The 21,532-nt window shown below is 44.6% G+C and overlaps 1 protein-coding gene across 1 annotated transcript in view; it reads left to right on the plus strand.

Moving 5' to 3' along the window:
• The first annotated feature begins 11,514 nt into the window (after positions 1–11,514).
• The window catches only part of ddx52 (DEAD (Asp-Glu-Ala-Asp) box polypeptide 52), a 35,477-nt gene continuing 25,459 nt past the window's right edge, over positions 11,515–21,532 (plus strand). The window contains exons 1-6 of the mRNA XM_063031218.1: positions 11,515–11,628; positions 14,560–14,791; positions 18,573–18,691; positions 18,806–18,991; positions 20,249–20,392; positions 21,216–21,327. Coding sequence (XP_062887288.1) covers positions 11,536–11,628; positions 14,560–14,791; positions 18,573–18,691; positions 18,806–18,991; positions 20,249–20,392; positions 21,216–21,327 — 886 coding nt within the window. The 5' untranslated portion in view covers positions 11,515–11,535. The remainder of the gene's footprint in view (positions 11,629–14,559; positions 14,792–18,572; positions 18,692–18,805; positions 18,992–20,248; positions 20,393–21,215; positions 21,328–21,532) is intronic.

Below are 21,532 nucleotides of genomic sequence, written 5' to 3' on the forward strand. Positions count from 1 at the left end.
GGGAGTCTCGTACTCTCAGTTGCCTCACGCCACGGAAATCGGCATAAGCACTGGCCTGATGAGCCTATGAGGCTTGGGACAGACTTGAACTAAGTTTAACTTCTGAAGATGTCCTCGCTGGTGGGGAGGCTGGTGCCCATGATGGAGGAGCCGGCTGAGTCTGCAACTTTCTGCAGCTTTTTTCCGACTCTGTGCAGTGGGTCCTCCGTACCAGACAATGATGCAACCAGCTGGAATGTACAGCTCCACAGTACATCTGTAGCAATTTCAAAATCTTTGGTGACATACTAAGTCTACTAAAGCTCCTCATAAAGTATCGTTGTTCTCATACCTTCTTCGTAAATGCATCAATATGTTGGGCCCAGGATAGGTCCTCAGAGATGTTAACACCTGGGAACTTGAAACTGCTCACCCTTTCCACTGCTGATCCCTCGATGAGGACTGGTGAGTGTTCCCTCGAATTCTCCTTTCTGAAGCCCACAGTCAATTTCTTAGTCTCACTGATGTTGGGTGCAAGGTTGTTGTGACACCACTCAACCAGCTGATCTATCTCACTCCTGTACACCTCCTTGTCACCATCTGAAATTCTGCCGACAATAGTTGTGTCATCGGCAAATCCATGAATGGTGTTTGAGCTGTGCCTCGCCACACAGTTGTGTAGAGAGAGTAGAGCAGGGGGCTAAGTCACGCATCCGTGAGGTGTGCCAGTGCCGATAGTCAGCGAGGAGGAGATGGTATTTCTGATGTGCACTGACTGTGGTCTCCTGGTGAAGAAGTCAAGAATCTAGTTGCAGAGTGAGGTATAGAGGCCCTGGATGTGGAGCTTGTTGAGTAGTACTGAAGGGTTGATGGTTTTGAACGCTGAGCTGTAATCAATAAACAGCAGCCTGACGTGGGTATTATTACAATCCAGGTGTTCTAAAACCAAATGGAGAGCCAGTGAGATTGTATCTGCTGTAGACCTATTGTGCCAATAGGCAAATTGCAGCAGGTCCAGGTCCTTGCTTAGGCAGAAGTTGATTCTGGCCATTCACCTCAGACGGCTGAAGAGGTTTGGCGTGAGTCTCCAAATCCCGAATACTTTCTACAGGGGCACAATTGAGAGCATTTTGACTGGCTGCATCACTGCTTAGTATCGGAGCTGTACTTCCTTCAATCACAGGACTCTGCAGAGAGAGGTGCGGACAGCCCAGCACATCTGTAGATGTGAACTTCCCACTATTCAGAACATTTACAGAGCCCGAAGGATCATTAGGGACCCAAGTCACCCCAACTACAAAACTGTTACCATCTGGGAAACGGTACCGCAGCATAAAAGCCAGGACCAACAGCTCTGGGACAGCTTCTTCCACCAGGCTATCAGACTGATTAATTCATGCTGATACAATTGTATTTCTATGCTCTATTGACTGTCCTGTGTTGGCGCGTGGCCAAGTGGTTAAGGCGTTCGTCTAGTGATTTGAAGGTCACTAGCTCGAGCCTTGGCTGAGGCAGCGTGTGTGTCCTTGAGCAAGGCACTTAACCACACATTGCTCTGCGACGACACCAGTGCCAAGCTGTATGGATCCTAATGCCCTTCCCTTGGACAACATCGGTGGCGTGGAGAGGGGAGATTTGCAGCATGGGCAACTGCCGGTCTTCCATACAACCTTGCCCAGGCCTGTGCCCTGGAAACCTTCCAAGGCACAAATCCATGGTCTTATGAGACTAACGGATACCTATAGAATTGACTGTCCTGTTGTACATACTATTTATTACAAATTGTTATAAATTGCACATTTAGATGGAGATGTAATGTACAGATATTTACTCCTCATGTATATGAAGGATGTAAGAAATAAATAAACTCAATTCAAGTTAATGACCAACTTCTCAAAGCATTTCATCACAGTAGATATGAGTGCATCTGGTCGTTAGTTATTGAGGCAGCTCACCCTGCTCTTCCTGGGCACTGGTATGATTGCTGACCTTTTGAAGCAGATGGGGACCTCCGACTGCAGCAGTGAGCGACTGAAGATGACCTTGAACAGTCCCACCAATTGAACGTTCACAGGTTTTCTGTACCCTACCAGGTATACCATCAGGGCCTGATGCCTTGCGAGGGTTCACCCTCATGAAGGATGTTTTGACATTGGCCTCCAAGACAGAGGTAACGGGTCACCAGATGTTGCAGGGATTCGCACAGGGATTCTCCGTTTCAAAGGGTGCATAAGTGGTGTTGAGCTGATCTGGGAGCGAAGCATTGCAGCCATTCATAATGTTATATTTCACCTTGAAGAAAGTAATGGCCTACAAACTGCCAGAGCTGATGTGAAACCATAAGACCATAAGACATAGGAACAGAATTAGGCCATTTGGCCCATCAAGTCTGCTCCACCATTCAAACATGGCCGATCCTTTTATCCCCTCCTCAGCCCCACTCCCCAGCTTTCTCCTCATAACCTTTGATGCTGTGTCCAATCAAGAACCTATCAAGCTCAACAATCAACAATCTGGCCTCCTCAGCCGCCTATGGTAATAAATTCCACAAATTCACCACCCTCTGGCTAAAGAAATTTCTCAGTATCTCTGTTTTGAATGGACACTCCTCTATCCTGAGGTTGCGCCCTCTTGACCAAGACTCCCCCACCATGGGAAACATCCTTTCCACATCCATATGTGCTTCCGATTTCATCTCTAACTTCAATCGGAATTGTTCTATCACTCTTAACATAGCCTACTGTATGTCATACCTGACTTCTTTTGTAGTTCTTGATCAGCGGTTTTGAATGCCACAGACATAGTCATCAGCCGACTATAAATCTTTTGGTTCATCCACGGCTTTTGTTTCTCTTTCAACAGGCGCTGCCAGAGCTGTTTGCATTTCCAGTGGTTTCTGTGTAGTATATTATATTATGATAGCCTCAGGCTCCAATCAAGACTCACGGAACACTCTCCACTTGTCTGGATGAATGCAGCTTCAACAACTCTCTAAAAGCTCAACACTGTGGCAGTCCACTTCATAGGCACCCCATTCACTCTGCCACCTGACACATGGCAGCCGGTACCATCCACAGGATGATCTACAGCAACTCACCAAGACTCCTTAGATAACACCTATCAAACTCACGACCTCTGCCAGCCTGAAGGACAAAGTGTCACAATGTGCACTGACAATATCGGAACCCAAGTGCGGAGGAAAGACAGACTCTGATGTAGAGACGGCAGCGAGAGTTTATCCATAATAACTCCAATAAAAAACATCGGTGGCTCAGCCAAGCGACACCGTGAGAGGTAACATTCACTAAACTAGGACCCCGCAATTAACAGTAATCAGGCATCCACTTACATAATACAAGTAACACGGAATCACCCTGCCTATCAAAATTAACTTAACAAGGTTGAAGCACCAGGAGACCGCGTTACAAAGAGTGAGTCACTTGAAAGAAAACACAATGAACTCTAAATGATTACCAGATGAACTCAATGGCTTCTATGCAGGTTTTGAAAGGGAGAACACAACTACAGCTATGAAGATCCATGCTGCACCTGATGACCCTGTGATCTGTCTCAGAAGCCGATGTTAGGCTGTCTTTAAAGAGAGTGAAACCTCGCGAAGCAGAAGGTCCAGATGGAGTACCTGGTAAGGCTCTGAAAACCTGTGCCAACCAACCAGTGGGAGTACTCAAGGACAATTTCAACCTCTCACGGGTGGAGGTTCCCACTTGCTTCAAAAAGGCAACAGTTATACCAGTGCCTAAGAAGAATAATGTGAGCTGCCTTAATGACTTTCGCCTGGTAGCACTCACATCAACAGTGATGAAATTCTTTGAGAGGTTGGACATGACTAGTCTGAACTCCTGCCTCAGCAAGGACCTGGACCCATTGCAGTTTGCCTAATACCACAGTAGGTCAATGGCAGATGCAATGTCAATGGCTCTTCACATGGTCTTAGACCACCTGGATAATACAAATACCTATGTCAGGATGCTGTTCATCAACTATAGCTCAGCATTTAGAAACATAGAAAACATACGGCGCAATACAGGCCCTTCGGCCCACAAAGCTGTGCTGAACATGTCCCTACCTTAGAACTACCTAGGTTTTACCCATAGCCCTCTATTCTTCTAAGCTCCATGTAGCCATCCAGGAGTCTCTTAAAAGACCCTATCGTTTCCGCCTCCACCACTGCCGCTGGCAGCCCATTCCACACACTCACCACTCTTGCGTAAAAAACTGACCCCTGACATCTCCTCTGTACCTGCTTCCAAGCACCTTAAAACTATGCCCTCTTGTGCTAGCCATTTCAGCCCTTGGGAAAAACCTCTTACTAACTACACGATCAATGCCTCTCATTATCTTGTACACCTCTATGCGTGGGAAGATGAGCCTTCAGTAGTGAATGTTATGCTTTGTATGTTAACTAAGCTTTTGATAAAGAGTTTATGAAAGGTAACAAACTGATTGTGTATGGTGGGAAGAAAATGGATTGCTGGAGTCCCCAGCCACTTACATCACTTGTCCTTGACTGCTAAGATGTTTGTGGATGTTTGTAGAAGCCAGGCTCAGCTCCAAACTTCCATTCCAATAGTGGGAAAATATTTGGAACAAGAACTTTGCAGCATTATCCAAACTCAAACCTGCAAAGCATTTGATTTTTGGCTGTTAGCATAAATGATATTTAATACCATTATTCCCACAGTCCTGATTGAGAAGTTGCAGAACCTGGGCCTCTGTACCTCCCTCTGTAATTGGATCCTTGACTTCCTAACCGGAAGACCACTACCTGTGCGGATTGGCGATAATATATCCTCCTCACTGACGATCAACACTGGTGCACCTCAGGGGTGTGTGCTTAGCCCACTGCTCTACTCTCTATATACGCACAACTATGTGGCTAGGCATAGCTCAAATACCATCCATAAATTTGTTGACGATACAACCATTGTTGGTAGAATCTCAGGTGGCGACGAGAGGGCGTACAGGAGTGAGATATGCCAACTAGTGGAGTGGTGCCACAGCAACAACCTGGCGCTCAACGTCAGTAGGACAAAAGAGCTGATTGTGGACTTCAGGAAGGGTAAGACGAAGGAACACACACCAATCCTCATAGAGGGATCAGAAGTGGAGAGAGTGAGCAGTTTCAAGTTCTTGGATGTCAAGATCTCTGAGGACCTAACCTGGTCCCAACATATCGATGTAGTTATAAAGAAGGCAAGACAGCGGCTATACTTCATTGGGAGTTTGAAGAGATTTGGCATGTCAACAAATACACTCAAAAACTCAGACTGCATCACTGTCTGGTATGGGGGCGGGGGGCTACTGCACAGGACTGAAAGAAGCTGCAGAGGGTTGTAAATCTAGTCAGCTCTATCGTGGGTACTAGACTACAAAGTACCCAGGACATCTTCAGGGAGCGGTGTCTCAAGAAAGCAGCGTCCATTATTAAGAACCTTCAGCACCCAGGGCATTCCCTTTTCTCACTGTTACCATCAGGTAGGAGGTACAGAAGCCTGAAGGCACACACTCAGAGATTCAGGAACAGCTTTTTCCCCTCTGCCGTCCGATTCCTAAATGGACATTGAACCCTTGGACACTACCTCACTTTTAAAAATATGCAGTATTTCTGTTTTTGCACGATTTTTAATCTATTCAATGTTATTTATTTGTTTATTATTTATTCACTTATTTATTCTTCTCTTCTATATTATGTATTGCATTGAACTGCTGCTGCTAAGTTAACAAATTTCACGTCACATGCCGGTGATAATAAACCTGATTTTGATTCTGATAAGAACTGTTATTAAACAACAATTAACCAGGTCAGGTGTTCCAAAAACTTTGGAGCCCAATGCTCTCCGGCTCCCTACACAGGCCTGAAGAGCTCATTACACAAAGGCAGCCACACACCATGTCGACTTGGAAATACATCGCCATTCTCTCACTGTTACTGGGTCAAAATCCTGGAAATTTCTCCCTAATAGCATTGTAGGTCTACCCACACTTCAATGAGTGCAGCAGTCCAAGAAAGCAGCTCACAATCACCTTCTCAAAGGCAACTAGGGATGAGCAATTAAGTGCGTCTCAGCCTCTGAAGCCCATATCCCTTAACGGATATGAACAAAACACTTGTAAACTGGCACATTTCAGAAAGTGTGTGTCTTTCTCTTCCTTTCATTGCCTTTGAGATGGGCTTTGGACAAGGGCTGACAGGGATTCACTCCGGAGGGTTATGCCTCCTCTATAGCATAGGCATCTTCATATGACTTTGGACACGGCTCACACGGGAGACAAAGGAGACTGCAGATGCTGGAATCTGGAACAATGAACTAACTAGTGGAGGGCCAGGCAGCGTCCGTGGAGGCGAACGGCTGGTCGCCATTTCGGGCCGTGGTGCAGGGTCCTGATCTGAAACATCGAACATCCCTTTGCCTCCACAGATGCTGCTCGACGCACTGAGATTCTCCCGTGTTTGTTACTGCGCAGAGAAAATTGCTAACTGAGATTTCAGCTGCTGGGAAAACAGGTTTGTTGATCCACTCACCTGTTTAAACATTATATAACTAAACAGAGTAGCAGCAAATTCTTCATTTTAGGCACTCCATCAGGGTGAGAGATGATCTGCTCCCAATCTGGTTTTGTGTGTTTACAGCAGACTGATTAGGCCAATTTGGGAATTGCAGATGTTTCCAGAGCGGGAGATGGGTGATAGGAATATGTGAGTAATTTACTCCCGCCACCATTAACACTGGGCACCCGCTGTATGGATATAAAGATCACAATGTTATAAGACCGTAAGACCATGAGATATAGGAGCAGAATTAGGCCATTTGGCCCATCGCGTCTGCACCCCCATTTCACCATTTTCCTTTCGGCACCAGTTTCCTGTCTTCTCCCCGTATCCCTGACTTATTAAGAATCTCTCATCCTCTGCCTTAAACATACACAATGACTGAGATTCCCTTCTCCGATTTGGATGGTCTTGGGCTCGGAATTCATAAGAATCAGGGAGACTTCGACCCCACATAACCGGCTGTAGATGAAACCACAAGTGCAGATACATTGTCGGGAATATCCATTTAACCTAGACAGAACATGTATAATTTATTTTATTCTGATCCCTAACATATGTATAGTATATGGAGATCCACTAACATTTTGTCCTTGGGTAAATCTCCTTCATAACTCTAATTAACTTACTTTGCTGGAAGATACGACGAAATTCAAGCTGACATAGTCGGCTTGTAAAAAGTCAATGCCTTAATGAATCTTTGCAGGTCCGGCAAATCCGGCTGAGCTATGCGACCATAGAGCAATAGTGATTGTCGGAATCAGGTGCCCTATCGCTGATATATGTCGTGAAATCTCGTGCTTTGCAGCAGCAGTACAGTGCAAGACATAAAACTTATTATTCGTTACAATGAATGAATAAATTAATAAGCAAATAAATAAATAGTGTGAAAGCGGGATAATGAGGTGATATTCATGGGTTCATGAACCATCCAGAAATCTGATGGCAGAGGGAAGAAGACTTTCCTAGAACGGTGAATGTGGGTCTTCTGTATCTCCTCCGTGATGGTAGTAATCAGAAGAGGCCGAGACCCAGATGATGAGGGTCCTTAGTGAAGGATACCCTGCTTGGAGCACCGTCTCCTGAAAATGCCCCTGTGGGTGGGGAGGGTTGGGACAGTTCTTGAACTGGCTGAGTCTACCACCCTTTGCAGCCACTTTTCATCCTGCACATTAGAACCTCTTCATTGATGGTCCAGAGATACGAGCCCAAATCACATAAAGGCGCCTGGGGAATTTAAATTCTGTTAAGTGAAATAAATTATGGATTTAAAAACCCATGTCTGCAGTGGTGAGCATTTGAACTACCTGGTTCATTGATGCTCTTTAAGGGAAGGAAATCTGTCTTCTTCACTTGTTCTGGGTTATATGTGAATTCAGCCATCTCTGTTGTCTCCATCCTCTGAAATGGTTTCAATAACCATTTATTGTAAGGGAAAATAGAGATGGAGAGTAAATGGGGGTTTTACTTGATGAGTAAATAAAAGAACGTCTTTGCTTGCTAAAACAAAGTTTACCTTCATGAAAGAATTGCTGGATAACAAAGGTTTTTGTAAGTATTATGAACAGTACAGTATTCATACTATCTTCCAAAATGGATTTTGAACTAATTTACAAGTTTAGTTGAGGTTTTGATTGCATTTTAACGCCAGCATACTTGGAGTATGACATGACTAAATGGGCAGACAGTGGCTGAGGCTAAAGCAACAGGCAGAGGTTGGAAACGTAAACACGAGGAAATCTGCAGATGTTGAAATTCGAGCACCACACATCAAAGTTGCTGGTGAACGCAGCAGGCCGGGAGATGCCGCCTGGCCTGCTGCGTTCACCAGCAACTTTGATGTGTGAGGCAGAGGTTGGATACCTTTATCTGTAATTGCCTGCTGGAGAATTTGGGGATGCCACTGCAGATTTATACTGCCCTCTTGTGTCTCAACATGCGCTTTGGCAACTGGCCTGACCGATCCAGCGTCCCCTTCACCATCAGGTCTGACCACGTGAAGGTGTTGGGGATCTGGTTCGGAGGGGCCGAGGCGTGCAACAAGAACTGGCAGGAGCGGACTGCCAAGGTGAAACAGAAACTGGGACTGTGGGGAGGGCGCTCCCTGTCGATAACAGGCAAGAACCTGGTCATCAGGTGTGAGGTGCTCTCAGGGCTGTACTTGGCGCAGGTGTGGCCCGTCCCCCGCTCCTACAGCTCGGAAATCACCCGAGCTGTCTTCAGATTCGTCTGGGGATCCAAGATGGAGCAGGTGAGACGGACCGTCATGCACAAGTCCCTGGACAACGGGGGCAAGAATGTCCCCAATGTCGCCCTCACCCTGATGGCCAGCTTCGTATGTGGCTGCATCAGGTTGTGTGTAGAACCCAGGTATGTGGGCACCAGGTACCGCTATGTGCCCAGGTTCTACCCGTCGCCCTGGCTACGAAGGATGGGTCTGGCACCACTCCCGCGCAACGCCCCAGTCAGCTGGTCGTTGCCGGCATACCTGTCCTACATAGAAAAGTTCTTCCACGAGAACGCCTTTGACCACAGGGCCATCAGGCAGTGGTCAGCACGTAATGTCCTGCAGGCACTGCAGGAGAAGGACATGATGGACACAGTGGGGTGGTTCCCTGAGCAGACTGTCCAGTTCATCTGGCAAAATGCCTCATCGCCAGACCTCACCAACAGGCAGCAAGACCTTGCCTGGCTGGCAGTGAGAGGGGCCCTCCCAGTCAGAGCCCTCCTGTACGCCCGGAACGTCGTCTCCACACCCCACTGCCCATGGGAGGACTGCAGTGAGGAGGAGTCTGTGACCCACCTCTTTGCACACTGTGAGTTCGCAGAGAGGGTGTGGAGGAGGATGGACGGGCTGGTGTCACGTTTCATCCCCAGCAGCTGCGTAACAGAGGACTCTCTGATCTACGGGCTGCTCCCGGGGACGCACACGGAGACCAACATCCGGTGCTGCTGGCAGATCATCAACTCGGTGAAAGACGCTCTTTGGTCGGCCCGAAACTTGATGATCTACCAGCACATGGAGATGTCCGTGGGAGAATGCTGCCAACTGGCACATTCTCGGCTTCAGGAGTACGTGCTGAGGGACGCACTGAAACTCGGTGCAGTCACCGCAAGGGCCCGGTGGGGAAGGACCACAGTATAGGTTTCTCCACCCATGGGAGTGGGAGGGGTCGGGGGGCGGGGAGTATACCCCTCAACAATGATATGGTAAGCTGAACTACTGGGGTGCCACGTGGGTGGCTATAAATACGGATATGTACTGACTATAATGGGAACGTATGGAAAGGATGGAAAGTTATTGAATGGTTTATTGTATATAATTTTATTTTTGAAAAAAGTATATTTTGTAATTAAAAAAAACATTCCAGATTTATGAGGACTTGCCAGTATTCCTGTTGCACCTTCAAATCAGCATTAGGTGAGTCTGTGATGTTTTGTTGCTGCTGCATTAAATATATGGTATTCCAGTCTATAAATGTGTTTGTTGTTTGTGCTGAGGTAAATCTCCTCGGCTTAAAAGGCTTCAATGTCCAATTTCATCATTACCCCCAAGAAATGAAAAATGCGTGCATGTATTAGCTGTTCATGCATTTGGAAATACTTTTCATCTGAAATGAAGTTGCATAGGTACAGAGATTCTGCTGAAAAGTCATTGTTGCAATGCCCTACTGTAAATACATAGGGAATGCATCCAATATCTACGAGTACATCACCATTTCTTCAAAATATTCCAATAGAAAATTATGTTCTTCTCAATTCTTGTAAAGTTCCATTTATCAGGCAATGTTCAGTACTAAGTTTAAGTATTAAATTCATTAAGTTTAGTCATTTAGTTATATGCAGACAGACCTGTCTGCCTGGATTGTACAGGCCTGAAACGTTGACTGTTTACTCTTTTCCATAGATGCTGCCTGGCTTACTGAGTTCCTGGAGCATTTTGTGTGTGTTGCTTTGGAAATCAAATGTCTGATTGCATGCATATCAAAATTTGAGAATCAATATAGATCTTGCTTCACACATCAAAGTTGCTGGTGAACGCAGCAGGCCAGGCAGCATCTTTAGGAAGAGGTACAGTCGACTGGCGAAGGGTCTCGGCCTGAAACGTCGACTGTACCTCTTCCTAGAGATGCTGCCTGGCCTGCTGCGTTCACCAGCAACTTTGATGTGTGTTGCTGGAATTTCCAGCATCTGCAGAATTCCTGTTGTTATAGATCTTGCTTGTTGTCTGGTTCATGACAAAGTGACATGTCTGGTAGGAATACAAGTTTCTGTATTTCTATTTAGAGAACTAGATTAAAAGTAACCAATTTCAACACCTGTACATTATCTTGGACCAATTGGTGAGAATGGGTGTTTGTAAAGACTTCTTAGAACAGGACTTATGATGCCCCCTAAGGTGAAACATCACGTCAAAACTATACTGTCTATTCTTGCACATTCAAATGGCTGAGGGCATCATAAACTATTTTCAGTTTGAAATACTGCAGAATATTGGTTTTCAATTGTAAATGATTATTTTTTGGACTTTTTTGAACAATATCCAGTAAGGATAAAGATTATGTACAGAATTGTCCTAACGTAACATTCAAGAGCGGCTACTTCGCTTAACCTTTCGGTTCTTGAACCAACCGGCTCACCTTTATCACTACAGCAACGCAACACTAAGGCTACTTTGATCACTTTGCACTATGATGAATTCTGTTTTGTTTGGTTCTGATGATGTACAATTTCTCGACTTTGACTTCAGACTGCTCAAATAAGACTCATCCTATTCCTACTCCTATTTAAGGACTTTTTAAATCATTAGTACAAGAAGAATGTGGATTATATATTTATCATAAGTGTTCATTCTCCACAAACCAAAAAGAATGCCTTCAACAGTTTGATGCACTGTTCCTTTAATTCCAGGCTTGTGGGGACGGTTGTCAATCACAGATCAATCGCTGAGATCGGCGATCGATGCTGCGAACTGCGCAGTGCTCATGGCGATGGAGGCGTTGGACCTGTTCCGAGCGCTGGGCGCCGGCGCCACGTTTGACTGGAAGCGGTTCGGCCGCGACGCCGAGAGGCTGAGGGTGAGCGGCGGGGTTTCGGTGGGGTGGTGCCTTCGACCACTCTGTGCGGGGGTTTGAGGGGCGAGCGGCGGGAGGGTATGAGCCAAGGCCCGAGGCTACCTGCTGTGGGGCGGCACGTTCTCCCACTGCGCCCCGACACCAGAGATCAGAGGGTCACGGGATAAAGGCTCATCTATTCCCGGCTCCCTGCTCCTCTCTGTTCCCCATTCCCCATCAGCTCGGTAGCGAAGGAGGCCGTCCGGCTCATGTGGGGGCAATGTCAACTCTGTGCAATACGCTCAGTCCCACTCCCCTGTAGCTCTCCCACTCCCCTGTACCTCCCCGGCTCGCTCCTACATGCACCAGGGGTAATTTACAAGCAGCCGATTAACCTATCTGCACACCGTTGGCATATGGGAGAATCCCTTGATGGGGAGCCCATGTGGTCTGAAGGAGAACGGGCACACGCCAGGTAGAAGCAGTATTGAATTCGGATTGCTGGAATTAGGCTATGCCTCGTTGCCCTGGCCCGCCCCTACCCAGGAAACCAAACTCTATCCACTGTGGTCTTGAGAATGTTCAATGATGGCTTCCAAAGATGTGTGAGGGGGCAAGAAGTTCTTTGTCTCAGTGTTAAACGGGAAATACCTTGAAGCTATGCGCATTAAATATCGCAAAATTCTTGAAGGGTTTGACGGGAGGATGGTGCGAGGATGTTTCCTCTGGATAAGTGGACTGGAACCCAGGGTCACAGTCTCAGAATAAAGAGTTGCCTGTTATGACTGAAGCGAGAAATTTCTTCACCCAGAGTTGGGGCATTGAGTACACAAGCCAAGAAATTATATTGTAGCTGCATAAAGCTCTTATGATTTTATCTCTTACTAGCTCTTCCTTCTGTTAGCCCTGACGAAGGGTCTCAGCCCGAAACGTCGACTGTACCTCTTCCTAGAGATGCTGCCTGGCCTGCTGCATTCACCAGCAACTTTGATGTGTGTTGCATGATTTTATATATAGAGCATTGTGTTCATTTCTGTTCACCCCATTACAGGATGTGGAGGCTTTGGAGAGAGTATACGGGAGTTTCACTGGGATCTGAGAGTATTAGCTGTAAGCAGAATCAGCGGCTGAGGGGAGACATGATTAAAGTATACAAAATAAAATTGAGAGGCACAGATGGGGAGGTGGCCTCTTTCCCAGGATAAAAATGTTAGATGCAAGGAGGTAATAGCTTTAATATGAAAGGAGGGAAGTTTAAGGGAGACTTTTTAAAACAGTGGTTGCTGTCTGGAATAAGCTACCAGAGGTTCTGGTGGAAGTAGACATGATGTTGACGTTTAAAAACACGAACAGGAAGAAAAATGAAACTATATGGGTCGTGCCGGCAGGTGGGATTTGTTTTATTTAGCATCATGGTCCAAAGGGCCTGTTTTATGTTCCAAGAATCTTTGGACTTCTCAGCTTGGAAGTGCTGGAGAAGCTCAGTCATTCATTTTAGTATAATAAGAGGTTCAGAATTCAATATTAAGAGATGAGATATAAAATAACTTTATTCATCACATGCACATCGAAACACAATGAAATGTGTTGTTTGCATCAGCGGCCAACACATTCCGAGAATTGCACTGGGCAGCCTACGAGTTTCACCAATGTAGCATGACCACAACTTAACCAGTCCTAACCTGTGTGTCTTTGGAACGTGGGAGGAAACTGGAGCACCCGGAGGAAACCAACGCAGTCATGAAGAGAATGTACAAACAACTTGTAGACAGCGTCAGAAGATGGGAAACACAGACAAAAGGCTGGAGGAACTCAGCAGGTCAGGCAGCATCTATGAAAGCAAACAAACTGTGGATGTTTCAGGTTTAGACCCTTCATCAGGACTGGAAAGGAAGTGGGTAGAAGCCAGAATATTCTTGCTTCTGACTTTATTCTAGTTTCTTCCCCTTCCTTTCCAGCCCTGATGAAGTATCTCAGCCCAAAACATAGACTGATTATTCAATCCCATAGATGCTGCCTGACCTGCCGAGTTGCTCCAGCATTTTGTGTGTGTTGCTCTGGATTTCCAGCATCTGCAGAATCTCTTGTGTTTATGGTAGAATATGGGGATAGGATAGGGATTATCCATGATCTCCATGCATGATGAAGTGGGCTTGAAGGGCCAGATAGCCTTCTCCTAATTGTTATGTTTTTATGGCTAAATCTTTTGAAAAAGATTCAATAGCCCACAAAGATAGTGGACAATCCTTAAGAATATCTGCACAAACTTTGCATATTGTGGCCATCACTCCCATTAAGATCTGCAGGAGGGAATTTATTTAAGACAGTAAAATCACAGAGCAGAATTAAGCCATTTGGCCCATCGAGTCTGCTCAACCCAATCTCCTGCCATTTCTCAGGATATTGTTTGGATTAACAGTCTGGTCATCCAAGTGCAGGTTTACATGTTACATGGCACAGTCCTTTGAGTCTATTGAGCCCATGCCAGCTTTACAAGAATAATCTGCACTCCCATTAATTTATCTGTTTGGTTTTACAGTATTTCTCCTTTTTAACATGGTGATTGAATGTAATTCCATACTCTCTTCTTGGGTAGTGAAATCATATCATGTCCATCTATCAAGCAAAACTTCTTTCCTTCAGGTCAGCTCTGGTTGTTTAGTTGGACGCTTTAAGTAAACTTCCAGTGCTTCTTGACCCTTTCACCTTTGGGAAACAGTTGTTTACTCAGTTTCATCACATTAAATGCCATTTTATGTTTCCTTCAGGGAAAGCAATCCCAGTTTAGCCAAACAATCTGTAATTGAAGTTTATGCCCTTAAATTTTGCAGTCTGGAAACCTGCACCATAAGCTGAAACTCACAGTAATGATCAGTAGGTTAGAAGGGAGAAGCAGTTAACCAAAAGTTCTTTACATATATTGATATAAATCCTGTCCATTGTTCACATTTTCAGATCACAAAATCAAGCAATACTATCTTAAGTGAAAACTCTGCAGACCTTGACTTTTTTAAGAATCAGCATACTGCAAATAAAAAGCTAGTGGAGAATATTTCGAAGAGCAGGGGGCAGAAAGACCATTCCGATGGAGAGTGTGAGGATCTCTGCATCTTTACATCCACAGGAAAAAGAAAACTTGCAATTAATGAATCAGAAAAGAGCAAAAGGAGCAAGAAGGAAGCCAAAGGTATGCTGTGTTTCCTATTGGAGAGTAATCTGTCTGTACTGTTACTAACTTCAGAATCTATGGGGTACATTTCTTTTCATAATAATTTTCACTCTTTCCCAAAGAGGCATATAGTGATTTTTTGGGGTTTTAATGAGTGTATTTCAGGATGCCGGAAGTATAATTTGCACAGATATGTGTCAGGTCCTTGCCCAAAATTCCTTGCTGTTCGGTCCCTCTTGACAAAAATACTGAAGTGTTTGGTGGTTTGCTCTAATGACCATACTCTGCTTGAACCATGATATTGTCAACAAATAATTTGACTTTGGGTTTATGACGTGAAATTACAAAAGAATTGTGTACTACTTGTCGAAATGTTTTTTATCAATTGGCACTGGATAGAGCTTGGTTAGTAATTTGGCTGACTGCTTTAACCCTCCCTGACTGGAAAAACAGATTCCAGATGTAAAAAATCTTTACCATGGTTGTGATCAGTTTACAGTACAGCACAGAGTGTTTGTAGAACGTGGGGCTATCCTGATTCAACTAGAAAAATCGGAGAGCAGTAAACCCTTCAGCCACTAAGCCTGTTGTGCTGTTCAATCATAATCTTGCCTGCTCCGTTAACTCAATTCCACATTCTAGTTGTCACCAGATACTCCTCAATACCTTTTGTGTCTAGAAATCCTTAAGTGTGTTCAGCAAGATTGGCACACGGATGTAAGGAAGTTGGAGGGACGTGGACATTGTGTAGGTAGGAGGGATGAGTGTTTGGGAGTTTTTGATTTGTTTTTTAGCTGGCTTGGCACAACATTGTGAGCTGAAAGACCTGTTCCTGTGCTGTGCTGTGCTGTTCTATGTTCTATAGTCTTCTGTAGCAGGAGGAATTTGTGAAGAACTGTCTGCTTGTCCTACTCCCAAGTAGCTTTCAGAATATATTCAGTGGCCCCCTAGTTCTATGCGCCCTCCTTGCATCCAGCCTGTTGAGACTTGTCAGAACCTCGTATGCTTCAATGAGATGCGTCACTCTTCTAAACTCAGGTTCTGTGTGAAGGTGCTTTTACCCATTCAACTATTGTTAGCAGAGTTTCATTGTTTTAAAAGATTTACTATGTAGTGCTTAGATGCTTAGAACAGTTCATCATTACGAACATTTTGATTTCACTTTTTAGGCATTTAACTTTATTTTTAGAAAAAAAAATCAGTTTTAAGTAACACACATCAAAGTTGCTGGTGAACGCAGCAGGCCAGGCAGCATCTCTAGGAAGAGGTACAGTTGATGTGTCAGGCCGAGACCCTTCATCAGGACTAACAGAAGAAAGAGCCTTCCTCCACTATCAACTCTGCTCTCAAACGCGTCTCCCCCATTTCACGCACATCTGCTCTCACTCCGTCCTCCCGCCACCCCACTAGGAATAGGGTTCCCCTGGTCCTCATCTACCACCTCACCAGCCTCCGGGTCCAAGATATTCTTCTCTGTAACTTCCACCACCTCCAACGGGATCCCACCACGAAGCACATCTTTCCCTCCTCCCCCCCCCCCCCCCGCTTTCCGCAGGGATCGCTCCCTTCGCAACTCCCTTGTCCATTCATCCCCCCCATCCCTCCCCACCGATCTCCCTCCTGGCACTTATCCTTGTAAGCAGAACAAGTGCTACACATGCCCTTACACTTCCTCCCTCACCACCATTCAGGGCCCCAGACAGTCCTTCCAGGTGAGGTGACACTTCACCTGTGAGTCGGCTGGGGTGATATACTGCGTCCGGTGCTCCCGATATGGCCTTCTATATATTGGCGAGACCTGACGCAGACTGGGAGATCGTTTTGCTGAACACCTACGCTCTGTCCGCCAGAGAAAGCAGGATCTCCCAGTGGCCACACATTTTAATTCCACATCCCATTCCCATTCTGATATATCTATCCATGGCCTCCTCTACTGTAAAGATGAAGCCACACTCAGGTTGGAGGAACAACACTTTATAACCCGTCTGGGTAGCCTCCAACCTGGTGGCATGAACATTGACTTCTCTAACTTCTGCTAATGCCCCACCTCCCCCTCATACCCCATCCGTTATTTATTTTTATACACACATTCTTTCTCTCACTCTCCTTTTTCTCCCTCTGTCCCTCTCACTATATCCCTTGCCCATCCTCTGGGCCCCCCCCCTTCTCTCTGGGTCTCCTGTCCCATGATCCTCTCATATCCCTTTTGCCTATCACCTGTCCAGCTCTTGGCTCCATCCCTCCCCCTCCTGTCTTCTCCTATCATTTTGGATCTCCCCCTCCCACTTTTAAATCTCTTACTAGCTCTTCCTTCAGTTAGTCCTGACGAAGGGTCTCGGCCTGAAACGTCGACTGTACCTGTTCCTAGAGATGCTGCCTGACCTGCTGCGTTCACCAGCAACTTTGATGTGTGTTGCTTGAATTTCCAGCATCTGCAGAATTCCTCGTGTATCAGTTTTAAGTGTTTTTTGGGCCGATGCTGTTTAACTTTTCCTTTGTGATTTCACTAGACTTGCCTTTGTGAATAAGCAATCTACTGTTGAGCCTCGTCCAATGTAATTTCTCATACAGAAGCCGGGATAGTTTGGGGAAAATGTTCTTATAAATTCTTACGGCTTAAATGAAGGTTGTTCTAGTCTATGCAATTGCATCAGAGCAATTAATCAATCCAATTCCCTTGCTTATTTCTCTGTGATACCCGTGGCCTTTGGGGACCTGGGCATGATTTGCAATAACCAACCAGCATGTCTTTGGGACGTGGGATGAAGCTAGACCAAACTGTGATCATGGGAAAGTGTGCAGCCTCCACAGGGCCAACACTTGAAGCAGTTGGCAGTGCTGCTGGGTAGCAGTATGACCTGCATCCCTGTGCGTCCTTTCGCTCTGCCTGAAGCCAACGACGAATCTAATATCTGAAATTCAACAAAGCCTGACGTTAAAGGTGTGTCTCAGAACCTAGGCGCACTTTGATGGTTGAATGTGCTGAACCACATGTGGCAAGTATTCTAAAAATCAACATATCACTACTCCCACTATGTCAGACTATATGATTCCCCAACTTGCTACCTTCTGTACTTAATTGTACTGTTGACAGGAACAGATTTAATTATTGTGGAGTGTGGAGAATTAGTACAGCAGCTGATTGAATTATCTTACTAAAGAAACCTCCTGTGTTTCTTGGCTGCTATATCAAAAGTAGTGTTGACAGTTAATATTGCAGTTTATTGTCCACTGAGCTGCTCACTCAAGGGGAAGACAAAGCAGAAAGGAATACTAAAAATAATCAAGATCCAATGGCATTTCATTACTTTAGTGAAGAGGGCATCTTCGAAAGGCGATGTCTCATAAAGACAGCATCTATCATTAAGGATCCCCATCACTGAGGACATACTCTCTTCTTATTGCTACCATCAGAGAGGAGGTACAGAGGCCTGAGGGGATGCACACTCAAATGTTTTCAGAACAGCTTCTTCCCTCCACCATCAGATTTCTGAATGACAATAAACTGACCCATGAATACTACCTCGATATTTTTCCACTACTAATGTATTTTTTTGTTTCTTACTGTAATTTGTAGCATTTCTATGTATTGCACTGTACTGTGGCTGCAAAATAAGAAATTTCAGGACAAAAGACAGTGATAGTAAATCTGATTCTGAGTAGAGTTGAGTGGTTTTCTTGTGTTTTTCTTAATTTCTTTTCAAAAATTCTGTGGAGTTATGAACATTGCTGATGTTGGCACTAAAGTTTCCTGTTCTGTCTCTTTCTCCTCCTTGCATCACCCTCACTCAAATATAAGACGATTTTCCCAATGTAAAGGGTGATGAAGGTATAACATCCTCGCTTGAATGCAAGATCAAAAGAAGTCCTGGCGCAGAACTTAGTGCTGAGCAACTGGAACACCAGCGACGAGAAAAGGTTTGTCCTTTGTCCATTTCTAGGGATGTGTCTTACTTGCTTGTTGCAGGAAGGATAATTGAAAAATCCTACAGTAAAGCTTGCCTTTATTATAAAATCTTACTTGTTTTTAAGATAAACAAGTTCCGGCGGAAGCATCGGATTTATGTGGATGGGACTGATATCCCTGAACCAGTTGCTACCTTTGAGCAACTCCGTCAAGAATATAAGGTCCACCCAAAGATTATTCAACATATGCAGGAAGCTGGGTTCCAACTTCCTACTCCGATACAGATGCAAGCCATACCCATCATGCTACATGTAAGTGTTTTGTTGGTTCATATGCAAAACATGAGTCTTGGTGCAGACCAGGCAAGAAGGGAAATAGAAATCAGAGTAAGTCTTTAGATCCTTCATGATTGTTCTGTTGTTCAATAAGATTTTGACAGATCTTTGCACTATTTTCCTGAACTGACCCTTAGTTATTCTAATATCGAAATGTCTGCTGGGTGTGGTGTGGAGATGCGTCTCTACCAAAGGAGGTATAAGGCATTCTTTCACTCTGCTAGCCTGCGGGTTACCCTAGGGCAAGGTGTAGCACCTGCTTAGACCCCCCCTCCCCTGATTGGTGTCACGTGAAGCTATCGGAGCTGCCGGTGGATGGTCGTACGAGCAGCTGGTGCACATCACAAGTCCTGGTTATGGGACCACTGACGACAGGCAGACAATCTCTGAAGAGTATTGATAATGGCTGGAGTTACCCATCTTGTAAATACACTGCCCAGAAGAAGGCAATGGCAAACCACTTTAGAAAAATTTTCCAAGAACAATCATGGTCATGGATATAGATGAAAGACCGTGATCGTCCAAGTCATATGACACAGCACGTAATGTTGATGATGAAATATCTACTGATTTCTGTCTTGAACATGTTGGCCGATCCAGTCTGTCCCACTGATTATCTGATTGCAAGCCAGATCTTTCTGAATATATCTGATCTTGGCTAGGTTAGAGTCGTAGCAGATTCACATAATGCTGATGAGTATGAGAATGGAGGATTCTTATACCAGCCAGCAGGTCTGAGAGTTGTGCTAAAAGTTCACATTAAACAAAGTTGAGAATAGGAATCACATTATGATATCACAATTACATGCGTAACTGACACTTGGTCAGGATATTGGCTGCTGTTAGATCAGGCAACTTCATTTGATTGAAGTTATCATTAAACTTTATTCCACAGCAATAAATTCTCGGCACTTTGCCTTAGTCTGAGTGATCTCAAGCTACATTGATTTCTTTGGGTCCTTTCTATTTGTATTTGTGCCCTTATTAACATATCTGAAGTTGGTAGAGCTCAATGTAGAGGAATATAAATGTTTATGCTTTGAAGTACCTTTCAACATTCAATAAAATCATGCATGTGACCCAACTTCATATCTACAGCGCTGAACATCAACAAAGCCATGATCCCCCACCACGCAATATTACCTGCACCCCTTCCCCAACAATTAAGATCCACGACAAGACCTAGTCAACATTCTTGATGTTATCCTGAAACTGTTTATGTATCTTTCATAGAATCGTGAAATCCTGGCCTGTGCCCCAACTGGATCAGGAAAGACCTTGGCTTTTTGCATTCCACTCTTGACATGCCTAAAACAGCCAATGAACAAAGGCTTCAGGGCATTGATCTTATCTCCTACTCGAGAACTTGCCAGTCAGGTAAGTGTTGGTACTAGAGAGCAATCATGATTCTTAAATGCAGCATTTGAGACACACAGTTTAGACACAGTGAAAGACAGTTAACAAAATGCTGGCATTATTACTTTTAAGCCAAGGCAGGCATCGGAATGCACTCATTGATCTTGTGAATGAAGCAAGTTGGACTTGACTGTGGCAGGGCAGAATAAATTCTGAGACAGTAATACTGAATTTCTCAGTGTTGCCACCAGTGTTTCTTGAAGTGTATGCGTTGAAGTTCAGGAACTGGCTGCATTGTTTCTGCACTTCCAACGACCAGAACCATGTAAATAATTTGATTTTCCTTTTTCTTTAAGGTATTTCCTCAAATTTGAAATCTCTTTTGTTTTATCCCTCCCCCTCCCCCTCCCCCGAACAGCCTCCAGCCCTAAAATTGTGTTCTTAAACTTGGTAGCTTATGATGCAAACCTATATCTGTTCCTCTAATTGTTGGTCACTTGGCCCTAATCTCTGCAATACTGTCCATTAACCTTCATGTCTATCAGCCTCTTAGTCCTAACACTGATTCTTAAGGGAAATCTCTGTCTATACTTTTGGTCTCCTGTACTAATATCTATTGATTTGACTTGTCCTGGTTTTATCTGATGTGTTCCTGTGAAATTCCCTTGGACATTTTATGTCATTAAAAAGTGCTATATAAATTGAGTTGTCCTATTTACATTTCCTAGTCATCCAAACTCTTAATCTGTACATTCGTGAGGAAGAAGCTGATCTTCATGTACTCTGGACAAGAAAAATTCAACACTTTCCAATATTGTTGTTTTAAAAATTTGACTTTTTCTAGACTCATCGGGAGCTAGTAAAACTCTCTGAAGGTATTGGTTTTAGAATTCACATGATCAACAAAGCAGCTGAAGCTGCCAAAAAGTTTGGTCCCAAGACATCAAATAAATTTGGTGAGTAATGTTACATAACTCTAACTTAAAAGATTAAATTTGGTGGGGAAAAAGATGGGTCTAACATCAGGATTGATCATTCAGCTATGACGGAATAGCAGAGCAGACTCGATGGGCCAAATGGTCTAATTTGCTCCCATGTCTTCTGGTCTTATGATTGGATTCTGGTTGGTACTAACCCTTGAAGGATGATCAAGTATTGTAA

Source organism: Mobula hypostoma, chromosome 23, assembly GCF_963921235.1.
Source record: "Mobula hypostoma chromosome 23, sMobHyp1.1, whole genome shotgun sequence".
In the NCBI taxonomy this organism is placed as follows: domain Eukaryota; kingdom Metazoa; phylum Chordata; class Chondrichthyes; order Myliobatiformes; family Myliobatidae; genus Mobula; species Mobula hypostoma.